The 22,500-nt window shown below is 39.8% G+C and overlaps 1 protein-coding gene across 18 annotated transcripts in view; it reads left to right on the top strand.

Annotated features, from left to right (window-relative positions):
• Window positions 1–22,500, top strand: part of LOC124424309 (forkhead box protein P1) — a 292,117-nt gene that overhangs the window by 178,131 nt on the left and 91,486 nt on the right. For 17 of the 18 annotated variants that reach the window (XR_006942285.1, XM_046963165.1, XM_046963174.1 and 14 more), the window contains exon 3: window positions 10,918–11,052. Coding sequence is in view for 17 of the 18 variants with exons in the window: in XM_046963165.1 (XP_046819121.1) it covers window positions 10,918–11,052 (135 nt within the window). In the remaining variant the exon portion in view is untranslated. Of the gene's footprint in view, window positions 1–7,799; window positions 8,119–8,280; window positions 8,630–10,917; window positions 11,053–22,500 lie in introns of those variants that run through there. The other variant, XM_046963178.1, reaches the window with a different exon arrangement.

Genomic DNA, 22,500 nt, shown 5'->3' with positions numbered 1-22,500 from the left:
CCACCTTTAGTTAATCGTTATTTCGTAAACAAACGACGAGGATCGGCTTTGTCCTTCATATTAATATCTCTCTGTCATTTATATTAATCGTTATTTAACCGATTTATTTGTATATCGAAAGAAAGGATAAAAAAAAATTAAATATAATTTTTCGATGATATATAATACGAGTCCATTAACGACGGAGAAAAAGATTTGCTCGTTCACTTATGTACATATACTTATGTATGTATATATATATACATGCACATACACATGTACATACATATACCGATGGAAGAACCTTATCCGAAGGAACGTCCGAGATTTTATTTAGATCCCGGCGATCCGACGGCAATAAATGCGAAACGTTTCGGTCTTACGAAGACGATCGAAGGGTAGTAGCAGAGTGCGGGCGTTTAGGAGGGCGTCCAGTGTCCACACCTCTGTTGTCAGCTAATGCTCGGCCATTGTAAGGGGTCAGCGCTCGTAAGCGTAGCGAATCTTCTTCGGTGGATCCGGTATAACGTTCGAGAGGATTGAGAAAGAGTATGAGAAAGAGAGATGAAGAGATAGGAAACAGAAAGAGAGAGAGAGAGAGAGAGAAAGTGAAGGTTAGAGAAAAGGAAAAAAGTAGAGAAAAAAGTAGAAGTCAAGGAAGTCGTACGTATCGTTTGGTAGAGAAAGAGAAAGAGAGAAAGAGAGAGAGAGAGAGGGGGGAAAGAGAAAAAGAATTTCACGAATTTCTCTGCTTATTCGTTTCACCCCTCTTTACCCTCTTCTTTCAGTTCAGTACTGGCCTATCGCTCGCCGACAATCCGGCTAAATCTCTTCCACCATAAACGGCTAAACAAAGAGGTCCATTCTTCGGGTTGCGCCAAACCCTACTCACCTCGCCCTTCTTCTTTCGTGTCTCAATGCGACACCCCCCAGCGACCTGTCCTCCTACTCTCTCACCCTTATCGGACTTGTCCACCACTTACGATCATCCATCTGGAGAACCCCTCTTACTCCCTTTACCAACGAGATAGTTCTTCTGTCTACGTTCAGCAAGAGAAAGAAAGATAGAAAAAAAGAAAGAGATCGACAAACGGATAGATAAAAAGAGAGAGAGAGAGAGAGAGAGAGAGAGAAAAGAAAAAAATGTAGCCATTGTCCATGACTTTTTTCGCGATACACCTTCGAACTTATCCACCAGGTCTTTCCATCCCCTTTTTCGTTGAAACGCGTTTAGATCTTACGTCCATTTTGGATTTGTGGCGGGACTCTGACGAAGAGTGATGAACGACCGTTCTCTCACTTTTCTTCCAAGTCGAACTACTAGCAAGGGATACGATTTTTCGATTGCCCTCGCGATACTTTATCGGTCTCGATCGTTTCTTCTCGTTAGAATCTCTCAGCTCTGGCTGTTTGCTCAAAGTACCTATTTACTTACTTACTTACTTACTTACTTACTTGCTTACTTACTCTCGTTCGAGATTTTCAAGCGGAGCGAAGACAAGTAGCAGAGAGGAGTTTCGATAGTATGCGCTTTAAAACGAGAGTTACGTCGTAAGATAGAAAGAGATAAAAGAAGTGGGAAAGAAAAGAAAAGAAAAGAAAAGAAATGAAAGGAAAGGAAAGGAAAGAAAAGAAAAAGAAAGAAATAGAAGGAATAGAAAGGTTCGGTAGTAGTCTGATACAGTCCCTCCTAACCCATAATAAAAGAAGGCAGATTAATGCCTTCGGTCTTGAATCCAATCAACATTATTCCGACAATAGTCCGCCAGGCAATACCCTTCCTACCCTCTGGCAGTGGCGATATTATCAACAGGCCACCCAACACAGGCACCTTCCAACGAGACGAGTCTCATCTCCTACCCCGCCAATCCCACCCCATTCCTCCCCGTAGCCTGTATAACGTCTTTTTCTTTACCCTCTACTCTAAGACTTTGCTGCTTCTTCTTCTCCTCCTCCTTCTTCTTTACACTTTCGCACCACCATCTTGAAAACAGCGGCCCTGTCGTCGTTTCACAGAAGAAAAAGACACCTAGATAGAACTTGCCGCCGGTGCGCTCTTAATTCCACGAGCGCCAATGATAAGTATGCTAACAAGAGTACCGTCGGTGTGAACGCTTGAGAAAAGGGGCAGGAGGGGTGCAGGATGCCATCGTGAAGAAGTGTGAGTCTACTACTGGTGGCAAGAGACCCGGAGGGTTGCTTCTTAAAGCCAAATTAACGCGACGCTCGCATAAACGGTGCCGACTTTTCCGTCAATGTTAATACCTACCAGAGGGCCATTAGCCGATCGAACCACCCTCGAGAGCAAAAGGACACACGGAGAAAGGATGAACGGTGAGAGAGGAGGCGTGGGGGGGGGGGGACGAGAAAGAGGAGGAGAGAGAAAGAGGAGTAGGAAGGCAGATTGGTGATGAGGGGTGAGGAGAGTATGAGGGTGGGGGGAGGAGAGAGGGGGAGGGAGGTTACGCGATCAACGTTCACCCGAGTCGAACGGCTTCTTTTTTCTTCTTCTTCTTCTTCTCCTTCTTTTTTCCTCTTCTTTCTTTCCAGGCCACATCTCCCCACCAGCAGGTCCTTAATCGTCGATGCGATAAATCAGCCCGAGGAAAGGAGAGAAAAAAAAGATATACCTACGCGAGAAGAGAGGATCGCGAACGCGATAAGCGTGACCGAACATCCCTCTTTTTACCGAACAGTCGTGTTCTTCGAATCGACGGGGAGAAGGTTCGAGGGAGGAAGAGGGGAACTGATATAGGAGTAGGGGTTGTTGAAAGATCACAACCATTTCCCTTTTATCATTAACGAGTCTTTAGAATATTTTTTTTTTTTTCCAACCCACGATATCGATAGGACGTCGACTTTTCGTTTCGTGACGTCGTTGATGTCATTTCTTTATCAATATCGTGCCAAAATAGAAAGACTTTCTCAATTATTGTTCGATTAAATATTAAACATTTCTATTTGTTAATCGTGAAGAAAGAAGATCTTGTTTAAAAAAAGAAAAAAAAAAAAAAAAGAACGAACGAACGATCCAATGAATTCAATCGTTCTAAAGTAGCATCGATATTATTCATCAAAAAATTTTTATTTAAAAACATCTGATCTGTTTTTTAACGTACGAATGAATGAATGAATGAATGAGATGAAATGAAATGAAATGAAATGAAAGAGAAGAAGAAGAAGAATTTAAAAGAGAAAGGAACGGAAGGAAGGGATAGGAAATTTTTGGATGCAACTTTTCGAGAAAACTGTTTTCACGCTATTAACCGACGACCGCCGACTCCAAGGCACGAGCGTAACGAAAATAAAAAGAAAGGATAAGGGATAGAAAGGCAGGCGGACATTGGGTGGTGGTGGTAAGGAAAAGAGGTGAAAGACGTTGGCTGGCGGCAGGGTTGCTAGCCGTTAGGAACCTAACGTTGAATCTATAAAGGAGTGTTTTACGAGGGTGGATAATACGATGAACGATGCGAACGGCGAGCGGTCATGCCTAAAGAACGCGCGTAACCGGACGACCGCCCTACTCCTTCTTTTACGGATCTACGCTAACCGGGCGGTTTTTGAACGTTCGAGAGAGAAAGAGTGAAAGAGAGAAAGAAAGAGAGAGAGAGAGAGAGAAATGGACTGGTGGTTTTCGAGGAAGGAAGAAAGGAAGGAAAGAAGGAAGATGGAAGGAAGGGTGAGGTCGCCTCGAGGAAGCGGTTTCGTTCGTTTCCAGAACGAACGTTGCTGGTGGAAGTGTACTTGCTGTATAAGGAGCAAGGGAGAGGTTGAAAGGAAGGTTGGTAGGGAAAAGTGGGGGACTAGCGAGGAGAGGGTGGACGGTCCATGGCCCATAATATATCAATTCCGTATTCTAATGTCCAGGCGGTTAATCCAAAAAGCGTCGACGCTGCGGAAACCTAAGCGGTCGTGGCGCCTTTCGTTTCCTGCGGAGGGTAACCCTCCCTCCCTCCCATCCAACCTTCCTCCCTATCTCTCTTTCTCTCGCTCTCTCTTTCCACATTCTCTTTCTTCCCTCTCTTATACTGTCCTGCCGTGTCGCGAGTGAGAAATAAGGGATGTCAGTACGTCGACATCATCGTTGTCATCGTCGTCACGTATGAACTCACTCCTTATTCTCTCTCTCTCTCTCTCTCTCTCTCTCTCTCTCTCTTTCTCTATCTATCTCTCTATCTATCTTTCACCCTGCTGATACGAAAAAGAGTCTAAGGATGTTCCTCGAAGAGTCACCAGGTTGAATCTTCGATGTCAGCATCGTGGATTCAGATAATTGGAAAGAGACAAACGTTTGTAGTTTCACCGAGCACGTGTAGTTTCAGCTTCTCGCATAATCGTGATATTTGATCCTACCGATAGTCCGAGGATTGAACGGAATAATCGATATTTTCGATTTGAGTCGAACGTATCGATCATATGGAAATGAAATTGATCGATCGATCGATCGATAACTTAAAGACTAATATTAAATGTTCTAACTATGTTATATAATTTTCGTTAGAACGTAAACTCTATTTCGCTCTATGAATCATATGTAATGAGGGCCATGAAAAGAGAAAGAGAAAGAAAGCGAGAGAGAGAGAGAGAGAGAGAGAGAGAGAGAGAGAGAGAGAGTGGGGGTTGAGAGGAGGAAAGGAAAAAAAAGGTGCAAAACGACGCGGAGCGCGCGGTGAAAAAGGAGGAGTCCTTGGAGTGGCGGCGCGAACTATTTAAAAGCACGCGTCCGCTCGAATTCTCGGCGCTAGTAAATTACCCGAAAAAAGAAATAATCGTTGGTCATCTCCCTCACGTCCCACCTCCCTCGGTGAACCTGCCTCCGACGTTGCGTCACCTCTCGTCCGCGTCGTTTCTCTTCTCTGCTTCTAGAACGACCCAAACTCCTCTCTACGACCCAAGCACGCTCTCTTCCCCTCTCCTCCTTCTCTCTCTTTCTCTTTCTTTCTCTCTTTTTTTCTCTCTTTTTTTTTTCTCTCTCTCTCTCTCTCTCTCGTTCTCGTTGGAGGAGATATCGTTGAGCGAGTCTCTCTTCCTCCGTTCTAAAGAGGAAAAAAGAAAAAAAAAAAAAGAAAAGAAAAAAAGAGAAAGGAAAGAAGAAAAAAAGGGGTAAAGGCGGGCGGGGCGGGGGGGGGGGGAGTAGGAGGAGAGAAAAAAACAGAAAGAAGAAAAAAAAACGTTCCTCCACGTTCTCCACCTCCTTCTCCTCTTCGCGACGAGCGTCGCGGTCTGAGATAAAAAATTAGCCGGAGTTGCAAACGTTTCCACCTTAAATCATATATTTATCGCGACATTAATTCAACCCTTTTAGGTGGCCCTTTTTTCCTGGCGGCCACTCGCCACGAAGCATCGTCGTTAGAAAGAGAGAGACAGAGAGAGAGAGAGAGTAGAACCCTTCTCTACTGTAGACTGCACTACCCTTTTTCATTCCCTCCCTCTCTCTCTCTCTCTCTCTCTCTCTCTCTCTCTCTCTCTCTTTCTCTATTCCATCCACTTCCTTTACCCCTTTCGAGCTGGACGACAGGCCGTTACCTCGCTAATTTCTCAGATTCAAGTATTTTTATGTACCGTCGCGCGTACCCGACTAGGGTAAATCCTACCGTTTATTATTTAGATGGAGAGAAAGAGAGGACACGGAGAAAGAGGAGAACAAGGAAGTTCACTCTTTTACTTCCTCCATTTTTCCTCATCCACGTGCTTGGCCGTAACGAGTTACGAAGTATTCTTTCTCTCTCTCTCTCTCTCTCTCTCTCTCTCTCTCTCTCTCTCTCTTTCTCTTCGGCGAATATGGGATGAAAACACATCGGGAGGATAGAACACGTATGTTTTTCTATCTTTCTCTTATCCCTTGCCGTTTTCCCTCTGACGAAGGATTCTCGTTATCTCGTCTTAAAACTCTATCCCTTTCCTCAGTCACCCTCATAACAGAACGATTATTCTTTTTCAACGTACGCTTCGAAATGTTACTTTCGTAGATCCATCGTTAACTCGACGTCATTATTTTATTTTATTTATTTATTTTTTACTTTCTTTCTTCCTTCCTTTTTTTTTTTTTTTTTTATTTTAATTTTTATCTTTATTTTACTTTTCTTTATATACATCCACACACACATACACACGTATATATATATATGCACGTATTTTGAAACTTTTCCTCTTAGACACGAGCATATAGTACCGTACGTGTTTCAAAGTAGAACAAAGTAGTTAACATGCTAAGACCGAAAACGTTTGGAATAATCTCAAACCGAGTTCTCGTAGTCGGGATTATTACGGATCGTCGCAACATCATCGAGCCTGACGAAGTCGAGGGAAGCATTATTCACGGTGAAATACAAAACGGTGAAATAGCCGGGCCGGGGTCCTTAAACGTGCCGGGCCCCCTTATGTTTACTTAATAAATACATATTTGGTATACGGCCTGGTACATAAGCCGAGCGAGCCGGCTGCGAGCCTATTTTTGCGTTCGCTCTTGTTGTCATAGGACCAGGCCGATGGGAGCAGCCTTTCCCTCGACGAACCATCGTTGTCCTTGCATCTCTCTCTTTCTCTCTCTCTCTCTTTCTGTCCTCTTTCTTCTACAATGGACCAACCAAAGAGCGTGGATGTATTTTGAGTATATATAGTAAAAAAAAAAAAAAAAAAAAAAAAGGCCTAATATACAAAATCTTTCGTTGGAATTTCTCGTCGATTCGAGTGGAAGGAAACAGCAGAACAAACAAGATATCCTTTTTATCTTTTCGTACGTAAAATCACTAAAATTTAGTCACCGAAAATCTCTTTTATTGATATACCAAAAGATGATAATATCAAGTTTCCGATAGGATGAATGTTATTTGTCAAAAATACGATGGTCTAATACCAATCGAAATTTCCAACCGACAGTTTCTCACCGATCGTCGTCGTCGTTGCGACTCAAAGAAACGGAAAATATATAAGGAAAAAAAAGGCGTATCGAAAGGACAGAGAGAAGGGTGGATTTGGTATAGATGATGGTAGTAGTCCGAAGGGAGGACATCGGTACGCGTCTATCGTGCGACGGCTGGCGTCCATGTTCTTTCTCTCTGCCTTCTTTCGTGAAGTCGTGAGTATGTTTGAAAGAACATATGGGAAGGCAGAAAGTAAAAGAGAGAAAGAAAGAGAGAGAGAGAGAGAGAGAGAGAGAGAGAGAAATACGAAGAAGAAGAAGAAGAAGAAGAAGAAGACAAGGCTAGTGTTCGAAGACGAAGACGTAGAGGAACATGAAAACGAAGACGAAGACGAAGACGAAGAAAAGAAAGAGAAGAGAAGAGAGAGGACACGAGGCAGGCCACGAGATGTGCCGCTTATGATGTAGTGGTTAGCCCTTGGTGGCGTTGGAGGTGATGATGGTGGTGGTGGTGGTGGTGGTGGTGGTGGTGATGATGGTGGTGGTAGTAGTGGTGGTGATGGCAATAATGGTGGTGTTGGTATTGCCGATGGAGGTGGTGGGAGGTGGGAGGTGGGAGGTGGCTGCTATCGTGGTAGGGAAGAGCGGGAGTGCGCGCGCGAGAGAGAGAGAGAGAGAAAAAGAAAGAGAGAGAGAGAGAGAGAGAGAGAGCTCGGTGTGCTTGGTAGAGGGAAAAGTGGAGTCGGGGTCGGGAGCTCGAGAGGATAGGAGAGGGGGTAAAGAACAGCAGCGTGTGAGTGTGAGAGGTGGCGGAAGAAGATCGAGCGGGAGAGGGGAAGAGGCGAGGAGGGTGGGAGCGGTAGGGAGGTAGAGGGAACGGGGAAAGAGAGAGAGAGAGAGAGAGAGAACGCTTGAAAGCAGGCCTGTTGGTTGGTTTCAACTATATTTGTTTATATTTACACAATAAGCAACAGCCCCGCCGGTTCGGGCTCTCTCCGTGCTCGCTATGCTTGTGCCGCATTTAGTGTTTAGTCCTCGCTACTCGCGCGGCGCGTTAACTTACGGTTCTACGACGTTCGTCGTCTTCTTCTTCTTCGTTTTCGTGATTCCCACGTTACTACGTTCACAAGAGAAAGGGAGAAAGAAAGAAAGAAAGAAAGAGAAAGAGAAAGAGAAAGAGAGAGATAGAGAGAGAGAGAGAGAGAGAGAGAGAGAGAGAGAGAGAGAGAGAGAGAGAGTGCGCATCAACGTCGTCTTTTTATCGCCACGTGCTTCTTGTACATCATCCTTTTTTTTCTCTCCTTGTTTTTTTTTCTTCTCTGTTTTTTTATTCATAATTTTTTCTTTCTCTCGCTTTTATTTTTTTTTCTTCTTTTTTTTTCTTTTCTTTTTTTTTTTTTTTTTTAACTACTTCATCATATATACGAAAACGCTACAAGTGTGAAGAAGAAGAAGTCTTTTCTGTGGTGTCATCGATGGATTTCAATTTCAAAGGTCCTTGAAAAATTCGATATGTAATGTGAAAAGAAAGAGAGACATAGAGGTAGAGATAGATAAATAGAAAGAGAGAGAGAGAGAGAGAGAAAGAGAAAGAAAAGAAAAGTTTGTGCGTATGTGCGAAGAGCAACGTGTGTCAATTCCAAGGAGAGAGAATCGAAAGTACCACCGAAAGCGTGGAAGGTGCGAAAGAAAGGGAGAAGGGGGAAACTCCCTACTGTGCCAAGGAAGAAGAGACTTCCGGTGTGGTGTTTCGTCGCACGAGAGAGACCCTCTCGCCGGATGTTTATCGTGAGTGTCCTTACGAGTGTTTTCTGCGTGTCTCTCTTTTTCTTTTCCTCTTCTACTTCGTTTTTTTCTTTCTTTTTCTTTTTCTTTTTCTTTTTTCTTCCTTTTCCCTTTCTCTTTCTTTCTTTCTTTCTCTCTTTCTTTCTTTTACACTTTCTTTTTATTGTTCAAACTGCCTCTATTTTTTCTCGATCTTCAAGTCGAGAGAGAGGAAGAGTGATAGACAGAGGGAGAGAGAGAGGGAAAGAGAGAATATATCTAAGACTTAACGAATTTATTAACATAAGAAAAAATTTAACGAACGAGAACGTAAAAATTATTATTTTCAATGAAAAATAATAATTTTTCCATCGCAATAGAAAAGAAAAGAAAAGAAAAAAGAAAAAAAATTACCAAGAATATCTTTTATTCCAGCTCGAACGAGTTCACATACCACAAACACCGTTAACTTAGTCACTTGCCTTCCAAAAGGGGGCCAACGATATGTACTTTTTTTATCACTTAAGGATCCTACAGAGATTACGTGTTATTTATCAAACCGTTGCCGTTTGTACTTACGTTCAAGAACTTATCGTTCAATTCTTTTTCGTTCTTTTTTTCTTTCTTTCATTCTCCCTCTCTCTCTCTCTCTCTCTCTCTCTCACTCTCACTTTCTTTCTCTTTTTCCTTTCTCTCGTTGACATAAAAAGTTTAAGAGATTGCTCGATACATAGTGACTATCATTATGGGTATAATATTTATAAATTATCATGCCAATAAATTTATTCATCATTTTCAAAGAAATGCTTTCGAATTTATAGTGAAACAAGAAAACCCACTTAATTCCAAGCAATTCCGCAATGGGATAACTTCTCTATCTTTTTCTCTCTCTCTCTCTCTCTCTCTCTCTCTTTCTCTACATCTTTCCCTCTCTTTTCCTCTCTTTATCCTCTTTCTCTGTCTCTCTCTGTCTCTCTCTCTCTCTCTTTCTGGTTTTTCGCGCGCGCCTATCGCTCGTGTTCGCCACGTGAAACTACCGATCGATTCGCCTCCGATGCGTAATCGTTCCCAGAGAGGGGAACTTCGGAATTATTATTAGAAAGCCGTAACCGCACGCGAAACATTGTTACTTTTGCGCGCGGCGAGTGTGCGTCGAATCACGTGCGTCACGCTACAATCTATAATCGGTTGCTCGTTTGCGATCAAGGCAAAACCGGTCTTTCGATATTTGAGGATCATCGCGACGATCGATCGCATTTGAGACGAAAATGATATTATATAGACACTCTTTGTATAATAATTATGCCAATGAAGATATTTATTACGTTAAAGAAATATATGTATATATATATACATATATATATATATATATATATATATATATATATATATATATAATGTTGTCCTTTTCTAATTTTAACGTGATAAAAATAATTTATTATTTCTATTTTATCGTTTTATTTTAATATTTATTGCTTCTTATCCATATTAAATATTAATTATATGAATTTATGTATGACTTTTCACAATCCGATGGAATGTGAAATGTTTGATCTATGAATACAATTTTATATATGTATATATCTGTCAATTTATAAATAAAATTGCCGATATATCGGTCGAAGAAAAGTCTTTCCATTGAAAATTGTCCTTAGAATGATTTAGAAGGAAGATATTATTCCTTTCGAATATTCATTAGAATGTTCTCTCTCTCTCTCTCTCTCTCTCTCTCTCTCTCTCTCTCTCTCTCTCTCTCTCTCTCTCTCTCTCTCTCTCTCTATCAAGCAATATTCTGTATAAGTTATTTTGTTTGCAGATGCGTATATATTTATTAAATGAATTTTATTAATCTTTGACTTGAAGAATTGATTGATATACTTTACAATTTTATTTTTGTTCTTATGACAATTCTCGCATAATTTCGTTGAACGAATTAATATTCCCTCCTTTCTCTCTTCCTCTCTCTCTCTCTCTCTTTCTCTTTCTCTCTCTCTCTCTCTCTCTCTCACTCTCTCTCTCTCTCTCACTCATTCACTCATTTTCATAGAGACATAACAATAACGCGAGCCATAGTTGTTTTCACATCATGTTTATTAACGAGGAGAATCGCGTTGCATCAACGTTCGTTCACGTATATAATACATACATGGACTGGACATATATGTATATGTACGTACATACCTATAATTCATATGTATGTATATATTAAACGTGGCGTATTTCACGAACCTTTGTAATCGTATAATTTCGTTTCTTTTACCTTCCAATCGTATTACCAATATATTTCGACATAAAGACGATCGTAATTTCAGGACGATGGCATAATGGATCATGACACAGACGGAGACGGTGCGATCAACTTGTCCACGTCGCAGCGACCCTCCGCCGCTACAACCCCAAATGGTGACATCCCTGGTTACGGTCAGGATCAACAGGACAACGATCAGGTAAGAAGTCACATCACCGTAAAAGAAACGACAACGTTTCATCGACGTTCGACAAATTTTTTCATAAATTTCATCTTTATCCTTTACATTGCATGTTGCAAATTCTCTAACAGAAAAAAAAAATATATATATATATATATATATATATATATTTATAGAAGAAAAAATACTGCTTGACCATCAAGATTAATAATCCTCCATTCGCGTTCCCGTTTATTATACCGAGACTTCGTTGCACTTTCACGAAGGAACTTTTTGTTTAGACTTTTATACCACCGTGCGAAGCTCTCTTGAAAATATTACAGTCTCCTAAATAATTTAATTCTTCGTTCACCGTCTCTCGCCCGACATCAAAGAGCAAACCACTGTCTTTTTCTCTCTTTCTTTCTCTTTATATATATATATATATATATATATATATATATATATATATATATATATATATATATATATATATATGACTGTCTCTCTTCTTTTCTCATACGCACGCATATGTTTCTCCTCGTTCTTCTCTTTCCGTTGTAACCGTGGCTTCTCTCTACATACGGTAGAACAGCAGACGGAGGACAAGTTAAACGATCTATTTCGAAGTTGCTCTTCCGTGAGTCATCACTGAGATACGCGGATTCTCTAAACACGTCGTTTCGTTGAATTTTGTTAACGTCTAATGTTACTTCGTATTACCAGAACGAAGATTATAATACCAATCGATTTCTTTAAAATCAACAATTTTTACGATCAAAACCTTTTTGAAAAGAAACTACTTAAATACATACATACATACATACATGCATACATACATACGTACATATATATTATACACGATAGGAAAGAAACACGAGGTACTTATAACTTTTCCTTCTTGAAATGGAAAAAAGGGGAAATTGAACGATCACCAGCATCGCGGGACTGTATAACCTTTGCTAGAAAAGAATAAAAAAGAGAGAGAAAGAGAGAGAGAGAGAGAGAGAAAAGAGAAACGAAAAATAAACCGATTCTTCGACCTTAAAAAGCGAAGTTTCCGCGGTACGAGCTTCGTACCTCGAGATGTAGTAGGCGATACTTTTGAAGCGTTTGACACCCAGCCACCATAAAATCGAGCCCCCTGATTTCAAATTCAATTCAAAATCCCGCGCTTGGTGTTGCCGCCAAGTGGAAACAGGAGAAAGAAATAGAGAGAAAGAGAGAGAGAGAGAGAGAGAGAGAGAGAGAGAGAGAGAGAGAGAGAGAAAGTGAAATGCAATATACCACTACGCTCCGTGGCAAGTGCCGGCGAGGGAAACAAATGTTTTATGGCCCTTAAAGCGGCCTTTTCGGTTTCGTTCTTGAAAAAAAAAAAGGAAATGATAGGGTCATATAGGTTACAGGTCTATTCTACATATATCTACATATACATATACATATACAGGATATATATATATATATATATATATATATATATGTATGTATGTATGTATTTATATATTTATGTATACACACACATTTATTTACAAGTATCTATGAAAAATAAATTATTCCTTTTCTTTTCTCTTTTTAAATTTACTTATTTTATAACAACATGTGCCACTTATACACTATTATTTATTATTTTATTTGTGTATATGTGAACGCGTACGTATACAAACTCATACATTCGTTTTTTTTTTCTTTTTTCTTTTTTTTTTTCGTTCGTTCTTTCGTTCGTTCGTTCGTTCGTTCATTCGTTCGTTCGCGTTCGTTCGCATTCGTTCGTAGATAGCGGCCGAATATCAAGTTCACGTGACGCAGCGCGTAAATAGGTGTGTACTTACACGACTACGTGAATTACACGTGCGACACGTACATCTGCTCGTTTGTTGGTTAAGTGTAAACAGAGATTCGCTTATCGCTGCTCCGACACGTCGCTTAGAACGTACACGCGCTGATGTTGGAGTCTCCGAAGTCTCTCCCTTCTCTCTCTCTCTCTCTCTCTCTCTCCCTCTCTCTCTCTCTCTCTCTCTCTCTCTCCTTCACTCTTTCTGTCCGTTTCTTTCTCCCACCCCCCCCCCCCACTTTTTCTCTACCTACCTATCTACCTACATATCTATCTTTTTTTCGGATTTATTCGAGAAGAGAAACAAAATTTATGACTAGAACATTTTCTTTATTACGAAACTTTCGATCCATTTAACGTATCTTATGTTATTCGTTATGTTGATTTCGTAACAACAACGAAAATCCAGATAAACCTATGATTTTTATTCGCGTGTAAGGGACTAAGAAGACTCCGGTGTCCCTTCACTATTAGAGAGTCAAATTTCATCGATCGATAACCGCTTTAATTTGTGGTTAGAACACCAGAATCCCGAACTTTCCAGCAACGACATCGAAAACGACTAGGAAGCACGACCATACTTGACCTTTTTGGACATCCTCCTTCGTGTCTCTCTCTTCTCTCTCTCTCTCTCTCTCTCTCTCTCTCTCTCTCTTTCTCTTCCCCTTTCGCTCTTGATCGATTCTTTACGTCGATTCGAGAAACTCGCTGATCTTCGATCGTTCGTTTCTATTCTACTGTATGTACCGCTAAATGGCTTTCGATTATTCTATGAGAAGTTCTATGTCTCTAATAGCACCTTGAAACTTACCTCTTTCTCTCTCTCTCTCTCTCTCTCTCTCTCTCTCTCTCTCTCTCTCTTTCCTGTCCCCTCCTTTCCTCTCCTCTTCTCTTCTCTTTCTCTCTTGAAACTTCTTCATACTCACGTTGTTAATAATTAATTGCTGTTGAATAATATTAAAGTATGTATCGTTTACGTTAAACCACTCTTGACGTATATATATCGTAGACTTGTAAATTGTCACGTGTGACCAAACTTGGCATTTCTAGATGGAGAACGACGGAGTTAGAAAGACGGAGAGAAGTTAACTCCGCTTGTCTCGAGCACTCAACTGAGATAGCGGGTTGCCTTTGGTCGACTGGAAGCCGTGTTCGAGATCAAACTTACCATTGGTTAACAATGTTTATAATTTAAGGACTTGTGGAAACAAAGAGAGAGAGAGAGAGACAGAGCGAGAGCGAGAGAGAGAGAGAGAGAGAGTCAAGGAGAGATAATAATAATCAAGAGCGAACACAGAGGTCAAAAGGGATCTTACGATATATATACATACATACATACATACATACGTTAGTAAAGATCAAACAGTCAACGTCGACATCAATGTAATCCTGGATGAATCTGCGTCTCTGTTTCATGGTTTTCGGGATATCTCCCGGAACATAGACGTTATCACCTATATTCGATCGATCCCTTAATCTTTGATCAACTTGGACATGGCATCGAAGTTCATGACAATCAATCGTTAATGAATTGTCCAAGAAGTGCGATGTACGTATATACGTATGTATAAATATAAATTATCAAATGTCAAATATCCACGGTGATAGACATTCAGAAAGAGAGAGAGAGAGAGAGAGAGACCGTGATTTCCGTTCACTGACCTAATTACGAATTTTCACGAATTCCATATTCAATTTCTACGATACGGTTACAAACATATTGTATACCATTTCGTTATAGATATATATGTGCATATATATACATAATATAAAATAGAAACGTATATATGAGAAACATAATAGTACAATGAGAATATAATGTATTATAAGCATGTATTGTATGTATTGATCTGATATAAATTCATTTCGTTAAAGAATAGATAATAAATAGATAACAAGCTTATTGTTGTTATCGACACGTAGAAAAAAATTTATCTTTGTCCTTTTACGTGTAAGAACGAAGAGATAGATAGATAGATAGAGAGAGAGAGAGAGAGAGAGAGAAAATTAAAAAAAAAAAAAAGAAAAAAAAGAAAAAAAAACTGAAACTTCGTCGTCGTAAAAGAAAGGAAGAGAGAGAAAGAGACAAACGAATTTTCACCTTCTATCCCCTCTATACCAAATCCCTCCTTCAAATCGCAAATTGCGGATAGGCTGTCCTTTCCAATCAAGCTACCCCAGACTTTCTTTACCACCCCCGTTTACTCCGGTTCATACTCGATTCTTCTTTTCTTTCATCCATTCGTTTTGTTGTACTTTTCTACTCCTCCACCCCCCGTCCCCGTCTTCCTACTTCAATTCACGATTTCTTTTTTCACTCTCTCTCCCTCCCTCTCTGTCCCTCCCTCTCTCTCTCTCTCTCTCTCTCTCTCTCCCCGTTTTTTCTTTTACAAGCACAGCTTATAGTTAGATTGCACAAGACCGATCCGCATCTAAAAGAGAGAGAGAGAGAGAAAGAGAGAGAGAGAATGAGAAAGAGAGAAAGAGAGAAAGGGAAGAGTCGTAACTTTTACGTAGCCCGCGCTACGCTTCGCTATGAATATCGATGCCGGGGAGTTTTAAGGAGAATTCGCTTTTCTGTAATTGAAAGAATTTTTGTCGTGCTGAGCCAGCTGGCCTGAGCATAAAAGATCTCGAATCCGAAAGCGCGTTCTTTCTATCTATCTATCTATCTTTCTCTTTCTCTTTCTCTTTCTTTTTTTCTCACACGTACGTTCGTAGCTGCTCTGTGTGTTTTAAAGGAAAATTTTTCGAAGGGATATCGTGTCGGTGACGAGGATTTTAATAAATTACCGAAACTCCAACTAGCTTTTCCTCTTTCTCTCTCTCTCTCTCTCTCTCTTTTTTTTCTCTCTTTCTCTCGTCTTTTTTCTATCCTCCCTTTTTCTCTGCTCCTCCTTTAATTCAATATTACCAGTCTTTTCCATGCCGAAGATACTAGTTATCGTTCGAATCTAATAAATACTTAAGATTTTTCTTCTTCTTGAAAATGTCCCGTGCACATTTCTTTCTCTTCTTTTATTTTTATTTATTTATTTATTTTTTTTTTTCGTTAATTATTACTATAAATTCATCGTTAACATTTACAATGCCCGTTCGTATTAATAAACGAACAAACGATAATTCGTTTTCAAATACTTTGCTATTTGTTTATTTTGTGCTCGTTAACTTTGGATCATTTTATATTGCCATTCACGATGAAGAGAGAGAGAGAGAGAGAGAGAGAGAGAGAGAGAGAGAGAGAGAGAGAGAGAGAGAGAGAAGGAGAGAGAATAGTCAATTCTTATCTAATTGACAAACAGTTACAGGGAGGAATTTTAGATCTCAAGAAAGCATGGAAAAGCAGCTAGTACTACTGTTAAGAACATTAGCACGGTAAAGTCTTTGTAGAAGACACATCGCGTCTGATTTCCGACAGTTAGCAGAAGTCGGAAATTCATGAGTACCACAACAGAATGAAGTCTCTCTCTCTCTCTCTCTCTCTCTCTTTCTTTCTCTCTTTGTCTCTCTCTCTCTCTCTCTCTCCCCCTCTTTCTCTCGTGTTCTCGTTCTCCGTTCTCCGTCTCTCTCGCTCGTTCACTTCGTCTTCGAAGTCCCGGTTTTATCTACATTATTAACCGGTCGAAACCTCACGGCTGTGTACTTAAATCCAATCTAGAAATCCCACCCTTCTAGTCTCCCACCTTTGCTACCCTCGAGGGGCTCTAAGGTCGACGGAGACTGGCAAGGGCGATTGCGCTCTATTATTCACGCGCCTGCTTCGTGTCGTCGAATGATACCTGAGAAAATACACAACATCCGTACAATTTCATTCGAAGAACCTTTCGAACATTCATCGTTTCGTTCTTTCGCACAAATTTTTTCTTCGACATGTATGCAAGTACGTACGTAAGAGTTTTACGAATAAGATTTGTCGATATCTCTTGCCTCTCTCTTTTTTTTTCTTTTTTTTTTCTTTTTTTTTCTTTTTTTTTTTTTTTTATTTCGATTACGTTTGTTCGTTTAATTAACACGGACGTCTTATATTCGAATAATGGAATATAATTTCGTGTACCTGTAAAAAAAAAAAAAAGGAAGAAAAAGGAAAAAAAGAAAAAAAATAAGCATAACAATATGATGTAATTTAATAATAATAATAATTATTTGATTGTTGTTTTATTTAAAAAAAAATCATTTAATATCGCGTTATTCGCAAGTACGATATATTAAAAAAAAAAAAAAAAAAAAAAAAAAAAATGAAAAGCAAAGAAGGAAAAAAAAAGAAAAGAGAAACCAATTACGCTGAAAAATTTGGAAAATCGTCTTTGTGTTTCGTTTTTCCTTTAGGTAGAACTTAATTGCCAAATCGCCGATATTATACTAAGAATCTCATCGAGACGCATCTACTTAAAACAATATTAAGAGTGATCCTTGCGAATGTCTCTCGAAAGAAAACGATCCATTCGATTGGCGATTCGCCAAAGATATCTCACGAAAGATTCTTCTCCTCTTTTTTTTTTTTTTTTCCTTCTTTTTCTTTTTTCTTCTCTTCTTCGGCGCTGGCTCGATTAACGCGCCAAAACGAACGGTCTCTTATTTATTCGCCAGTTAAGTAATATTAATTGTAGAGGGAAGATATCCTACGATGTACGTACGAAGAGACTATGATCATTTATAAGAGATACAGATTCGATTATTCATACTCTTTGTCTACGGATGAAAACGTTCGGTCGCTCATTATTCTTTTGCACCTGCCTAACGCTCTTTATAACGTACTAAAAATATTATTATTTCATTCGTCGGTTGGATGAAAATAATTGGACAATGTTAGCACCGATTCCGGGAGTAGTAGCCGGCACCACGATTGATCGATTTACGGTGGTTGATAAAACTACGAATTTTCCACGAGCACCTGAAACAACTCAGTGGGATCGTTGCGATCGGACGTTTTACCTTCGTATCATAAACATTATGAAATGTAGTTGATATCTGTTATACCCCACCCTTAACCACCTATCCCACCCCCACCCCCTGGCCCTCCCCTCGAACAGGACTTTTATTTTTCTGTCATATATATCGTAACACGTTCTCGTTGCCGTCGTAACCGATGGGTATTTCATATCGTAGGGTTAACGTCTAATAATACGGTATAGTTATACACGTACGTGCTTCAAGTAGAACAATAAAATATCTTTTGAACGTAACGATCGTCGAAATACGATCGTACATTCGAGAAGAAGACTGAAGAGTTTGCGAAGAAACGCGACTACGTCAGACCCGAGAGCCACTTTATTTGTTCGATAAAGTCAACGACGTACGCTTTGTCACGTTCCATGCGATACCATCGTCATTATCGTTATTATAACAATAACAAATTGATACTACTATTACGTTCTATCTTATGTCCTTGTCAATTTATTACCGATACTACGTTATTGTTTTTCTCTTTTTATTTCAAAACTAAAAGACAAACACACGTTACATTAGTCGTACGACGATTGTTACACGAAGTTGTATACACCTATACAATAACTTATGTTTTTCTTTTCGCCAACTACAAAAATATGATCGTTATTAAATTTTCATTGACAAGGACGTATTTGTGTACTAATAGGATAAGAAACATTCATTCATACGTTGTAATATTTTCAGTTCGCTTAGAAACGTCGAACCAACAACGTCATTGTCGTCCTCTTTGTCTTTTTCCTTTTCTCTCTTCGTCTCTCTCTCTCTCTCTCTCTCTCTCTCTCTTTCATCCTCTTTTCGTCTTCGTCCCTTAGCAAAGCGAATGTCTGTTCTCAGAGATGCGCGTATCGCGGATTAGAAGAAAGGAATCCTCGGACCGAGGGTTTTCCAAGGACACCGTGCTTGAGACAGTGAAACTTAATTAAAAGCACGCGCGATGATTATTTGCAGAGCCGCCGTTCACCGTTTATTTTGGAAATTGCGTTCCCCGCGGGCCGCTTTCTCGCGAGTGTTTTGAAGCGTCGGAAATCTTTCCCTCTCTCTCTCTCTCTCTCTCTCTCTCTCTCTCTTTCTCTCTTTCTCTCTCTTTCTTTCCCTCCATTCAACAAAGAGAAAAGGAGTGAAGGTGGAGAAAGGAAGGGCTATAGGGAAAGGGGAGAAGAATTCTGGAAGGAATACGAGCACTTGGAAGAAAGAGGAGAGACAGTGGGAAAGGGAGAAAGAAAGAGAAAAGCAGGAGAAAGAGTGAGAGAGAGAGAGAGAGAGAGAGAGAGAGAAAGAGAAAGAGAGGGGGAAAAAGTGAAAGTAATTTTACTCTACTCGATAACCAAATAACAATAACTAAGAAGAAAAACATTTCGTTAAAGGCACCAACTCGATTTCCCAGATAGAAAGAGAGAGAGAGGGAGAGAGAGAGAGAGAGAGAAAGGAGGGGGTGGGAGGGGTGCGTAATAAATGTCGCATTCAATCGTAGGCTATTTTCTGCCGAGTGTTAGAGCGCACATTGCTTCCTCTTTTTCCTTGATTTAACGAGAATAGCTCTTTTGCGTGCATTCGTACGTACATATGTATATATGTTTCTCTCTCTCTCTTTCTCTCTCTCTCTCTCTCTCTCTCTCTCTCTCTCTTTCTCTTTCTCTTTCTCTTTAAGACAGGAATTTCAAACGGAGGGAGAATAAAGAACATTTTCTTCTTTTTCATTTATTTCACCTTAACCCTCCCTTATCCCCGCTAATCCCCTCCTATGCCGATCTCAAATTTTTTTTTTTTTTCTCATTGGATCATTAAAATCCCCACGTTTCTTTAATAAACGTCAAACATTGAGAAAAATAAAGGAAAAGGAATAATTGTTTAGCGATTTCGATTTGTATTTGTCGAGTTCTTTTTGAGAGGAGAGAATGAACGATACGAAGGTAGTAGTGAAGGTGGAACGGGAAAAAAAGAAAGAAGGAAGGAAGGAATGAAAGAAAGAAAGAAAGAAAGAAAGAAAGAAAAAAAAAAGGAGAGAGGGGGACGGAAGGTTCGACCTTTTAGCGGCGAGCATCGATATGAAAATGCTAATATTGAGTTGAGAAGCGACGTAAAAAGATCGTCCGTCTAGTATATATATATATGTGTATGTATATATATATATATATATATATATATATATATATATGTAATGTATATGCGTATGCGAGTTTGTACGTTTATGTGACCGTTAAGCACTCGTAGGACGAAGGGTTGACAAGCCGCTTCTGAGGTCAGCCGTCGAAGAAAGAGGAAGAGAGAAAGAGTAGGAGTAGAAGTAGTAAGAGGAGGAGAAGGTGGAGTAGGAATAGAAGTAAAAGAGGGAGGACGGTGTGAAAGAGAACACGTGCATTTTGGGGTAGAGTCGTGTAAATGTATGCGTGCGTGCGTGCATGTGCAAGCAAGTTGGATCACCATGAAACCGATGGGAAACGAAGGGAAGGGAGACGAAGAAAGAGTATGTTACGTGGACGTAGTTTAGAGGAGATAGAGAGAGTAAGAGAGAGAGAGAGAGAGAGAGAGAGAGAGAGAGAGAGATGGATAGATAGAGAGATAGAGAAATAGAGGGAAAGAGAGAAATAGAGAGAAAGAGAGAAAGAGAGAAAGAGAGACAAGAAGGGTGGGGGTAAGGTGCAGGGTGTTTCGGTGAGAGAGTGCGAGCGAGTCAAGGATAAGGGGTGGGGTGGGGTGGGAAGTTGGCGGGGACGAAGCGTCGGCTAGAATAAACACATAGATGTTTTCTTTGTTCCTCTAAACTAAACAACCAACGAGGAATCTAAACAGAGGCCAGAACCCAAATTCAATTTGGTCGCCGCCTCCTCCGTCTCTACCTTCGGCTGTTTTACGAGCGAAGGGTACCCCTCCCCCTCCCAACCCACCCCCATCCTCCTTTCTGCCGATCGCCTATCCTCCCCTATGCCAACCTCGAACCCCTCCTCCCTTCCTCCCCCACCCACCCCCCCAATACCACTTATCCTCTCTTTCTCTCTCTTTCTCTCTCTCTCTCTCTCTCTCTCTTTCTCTCTACTTTACCGTGGCACCTCTCGTTTCTTGTATGTATGTGGTATACTTAATGGCGAAAACGGAATTGACATTCTTTTCGTCGTTTAACATTCGCATCGATTGCTTTGGCTTCGCCAAATATACACGACCGCTATGACGCTTTGGGAATTAGTCGAGTAAGATGATGTTTATACGTCGATTATAAAAATTTGATTGTATTTCTTAAAGGATTGCGGGAGAGAGGTAATAATCGTGAAACGTCGATCGTTTAAGATTAAAATTATCAAAAAATATAGCTCAGAGTGTTAGTTAATCCTATGGATATTTCATTTTCAATTTTTACAAGTTATTTTTATTTTCTTTAGTCCCAGTTGTCTCGATTCAAATATTTATTTTAGGAGTGACCAAAAACGAAGCATCGCGTGTGATAAGAAACGAAGGAGAGGCGTATTATCGTTTTTACAAGAAACGTTTTCTAGAAACGACGATACCGCGAGAGTTTGCATAATCACACGGAAATGCGTCCTGTTATTGTTGTCGGTAGTAGGAGAAGTTTAGAGAAGGCGTCACGTTGCGATGCAAATAATCGAATTCGACATAGCAAGGTTTCTCTCTCTCTCTCTCTCGCTCTCTTGCTCTCTCTCTCTCTCTCTCTCTCTCTCTCTCTCTCTCTCTTTCTGTTTGCGAAGATCGTGAATACTATCGTTTTCTAGATTATTTATATCTTCTGTTGTTCTGTATGTGCCCGAATGTAAGAAAGAATCATCGATTTTAAATTGTTTTGCTAATTTCTCAATTTGTTTTTCGTAATTGTCACGTTGCCAGAGAAATGTATCTATCTTTTATGAAAGAGTCGATTAGAAACGAAAGAAAATGTGTTGTGATTGAAAAAAAAAAGAAAAAAAAGAAGAAATAAGAAAGAATAAAATAGAAAAAAAAAAGATAAAACGAAATAGAAAAGAAAAAAATTAAATAAAAGTAAAATAATATAAAGAAAAAGAAAACAAGTCCAAGTGAAGAAAATTGTGAGCATGCCATGTCATCGCTTAATTATCCTAAAAATAACAACAACATAATAAACGATATCCGTGCTTAAACTAAAAATTATAAATAGATGGAATAATCTAAATTGTTGTCGACAATGGCGATATTTGCTTCGAACTGATACAATAGAAACGGTAAAACGATAGTATAATTCGAATACCTGCACATATATATATATATATATATATATACGTAGTTTAAAGAATAGTTATATCATGTAGATTGTTCGATTGGTAATGTACATATTTCAAGTTTCTTGGAATCTAGACAAAGTTCAATTATAATAATATTCTCAATTTAACATCTTGTGAGATTTTGCAAATTATATTTGATTATATATATATATATATATATCTCAAAAATCAACATACTCGTTGATATCATTCCCTCTCTTTCTCTCTCTCTCTCTCTCTCAAACTGATTCGATAAGAACGGGTTGCGAAGGTAAAATGATTTTTTCGAATCGAATCGATCTAAGGAGAAGGAGGAGGAGGAGAAGGAGGAGATCGTGTTGTCCGATTGATGTCTGCCGTGTGAAATACGAACGCGGAACACAGCGTCGGTGTTCCATCACGTACTTGATTATCGGGCCAACGGGCAGACGCTCTACGTGCAAGAGATATATATCCCGGTACGTAAATACACGGCGTACGCCG

This window comes from Vespa crabro, chromosome 5, assembly GCF_910589235.1.
Source record: "Vespa crabro chromosome 5, iyVesCrab1.2, whole genome shotgun sequence".
NCBI lineage: Eukaryota > Metazoa > Arthropoda > Insecta > Hymenoptera > Vespidae > Vespa > Vespa crabro.
This window is presented reverse-complemented; position numbering and strand designations above follow the sequence as displayed.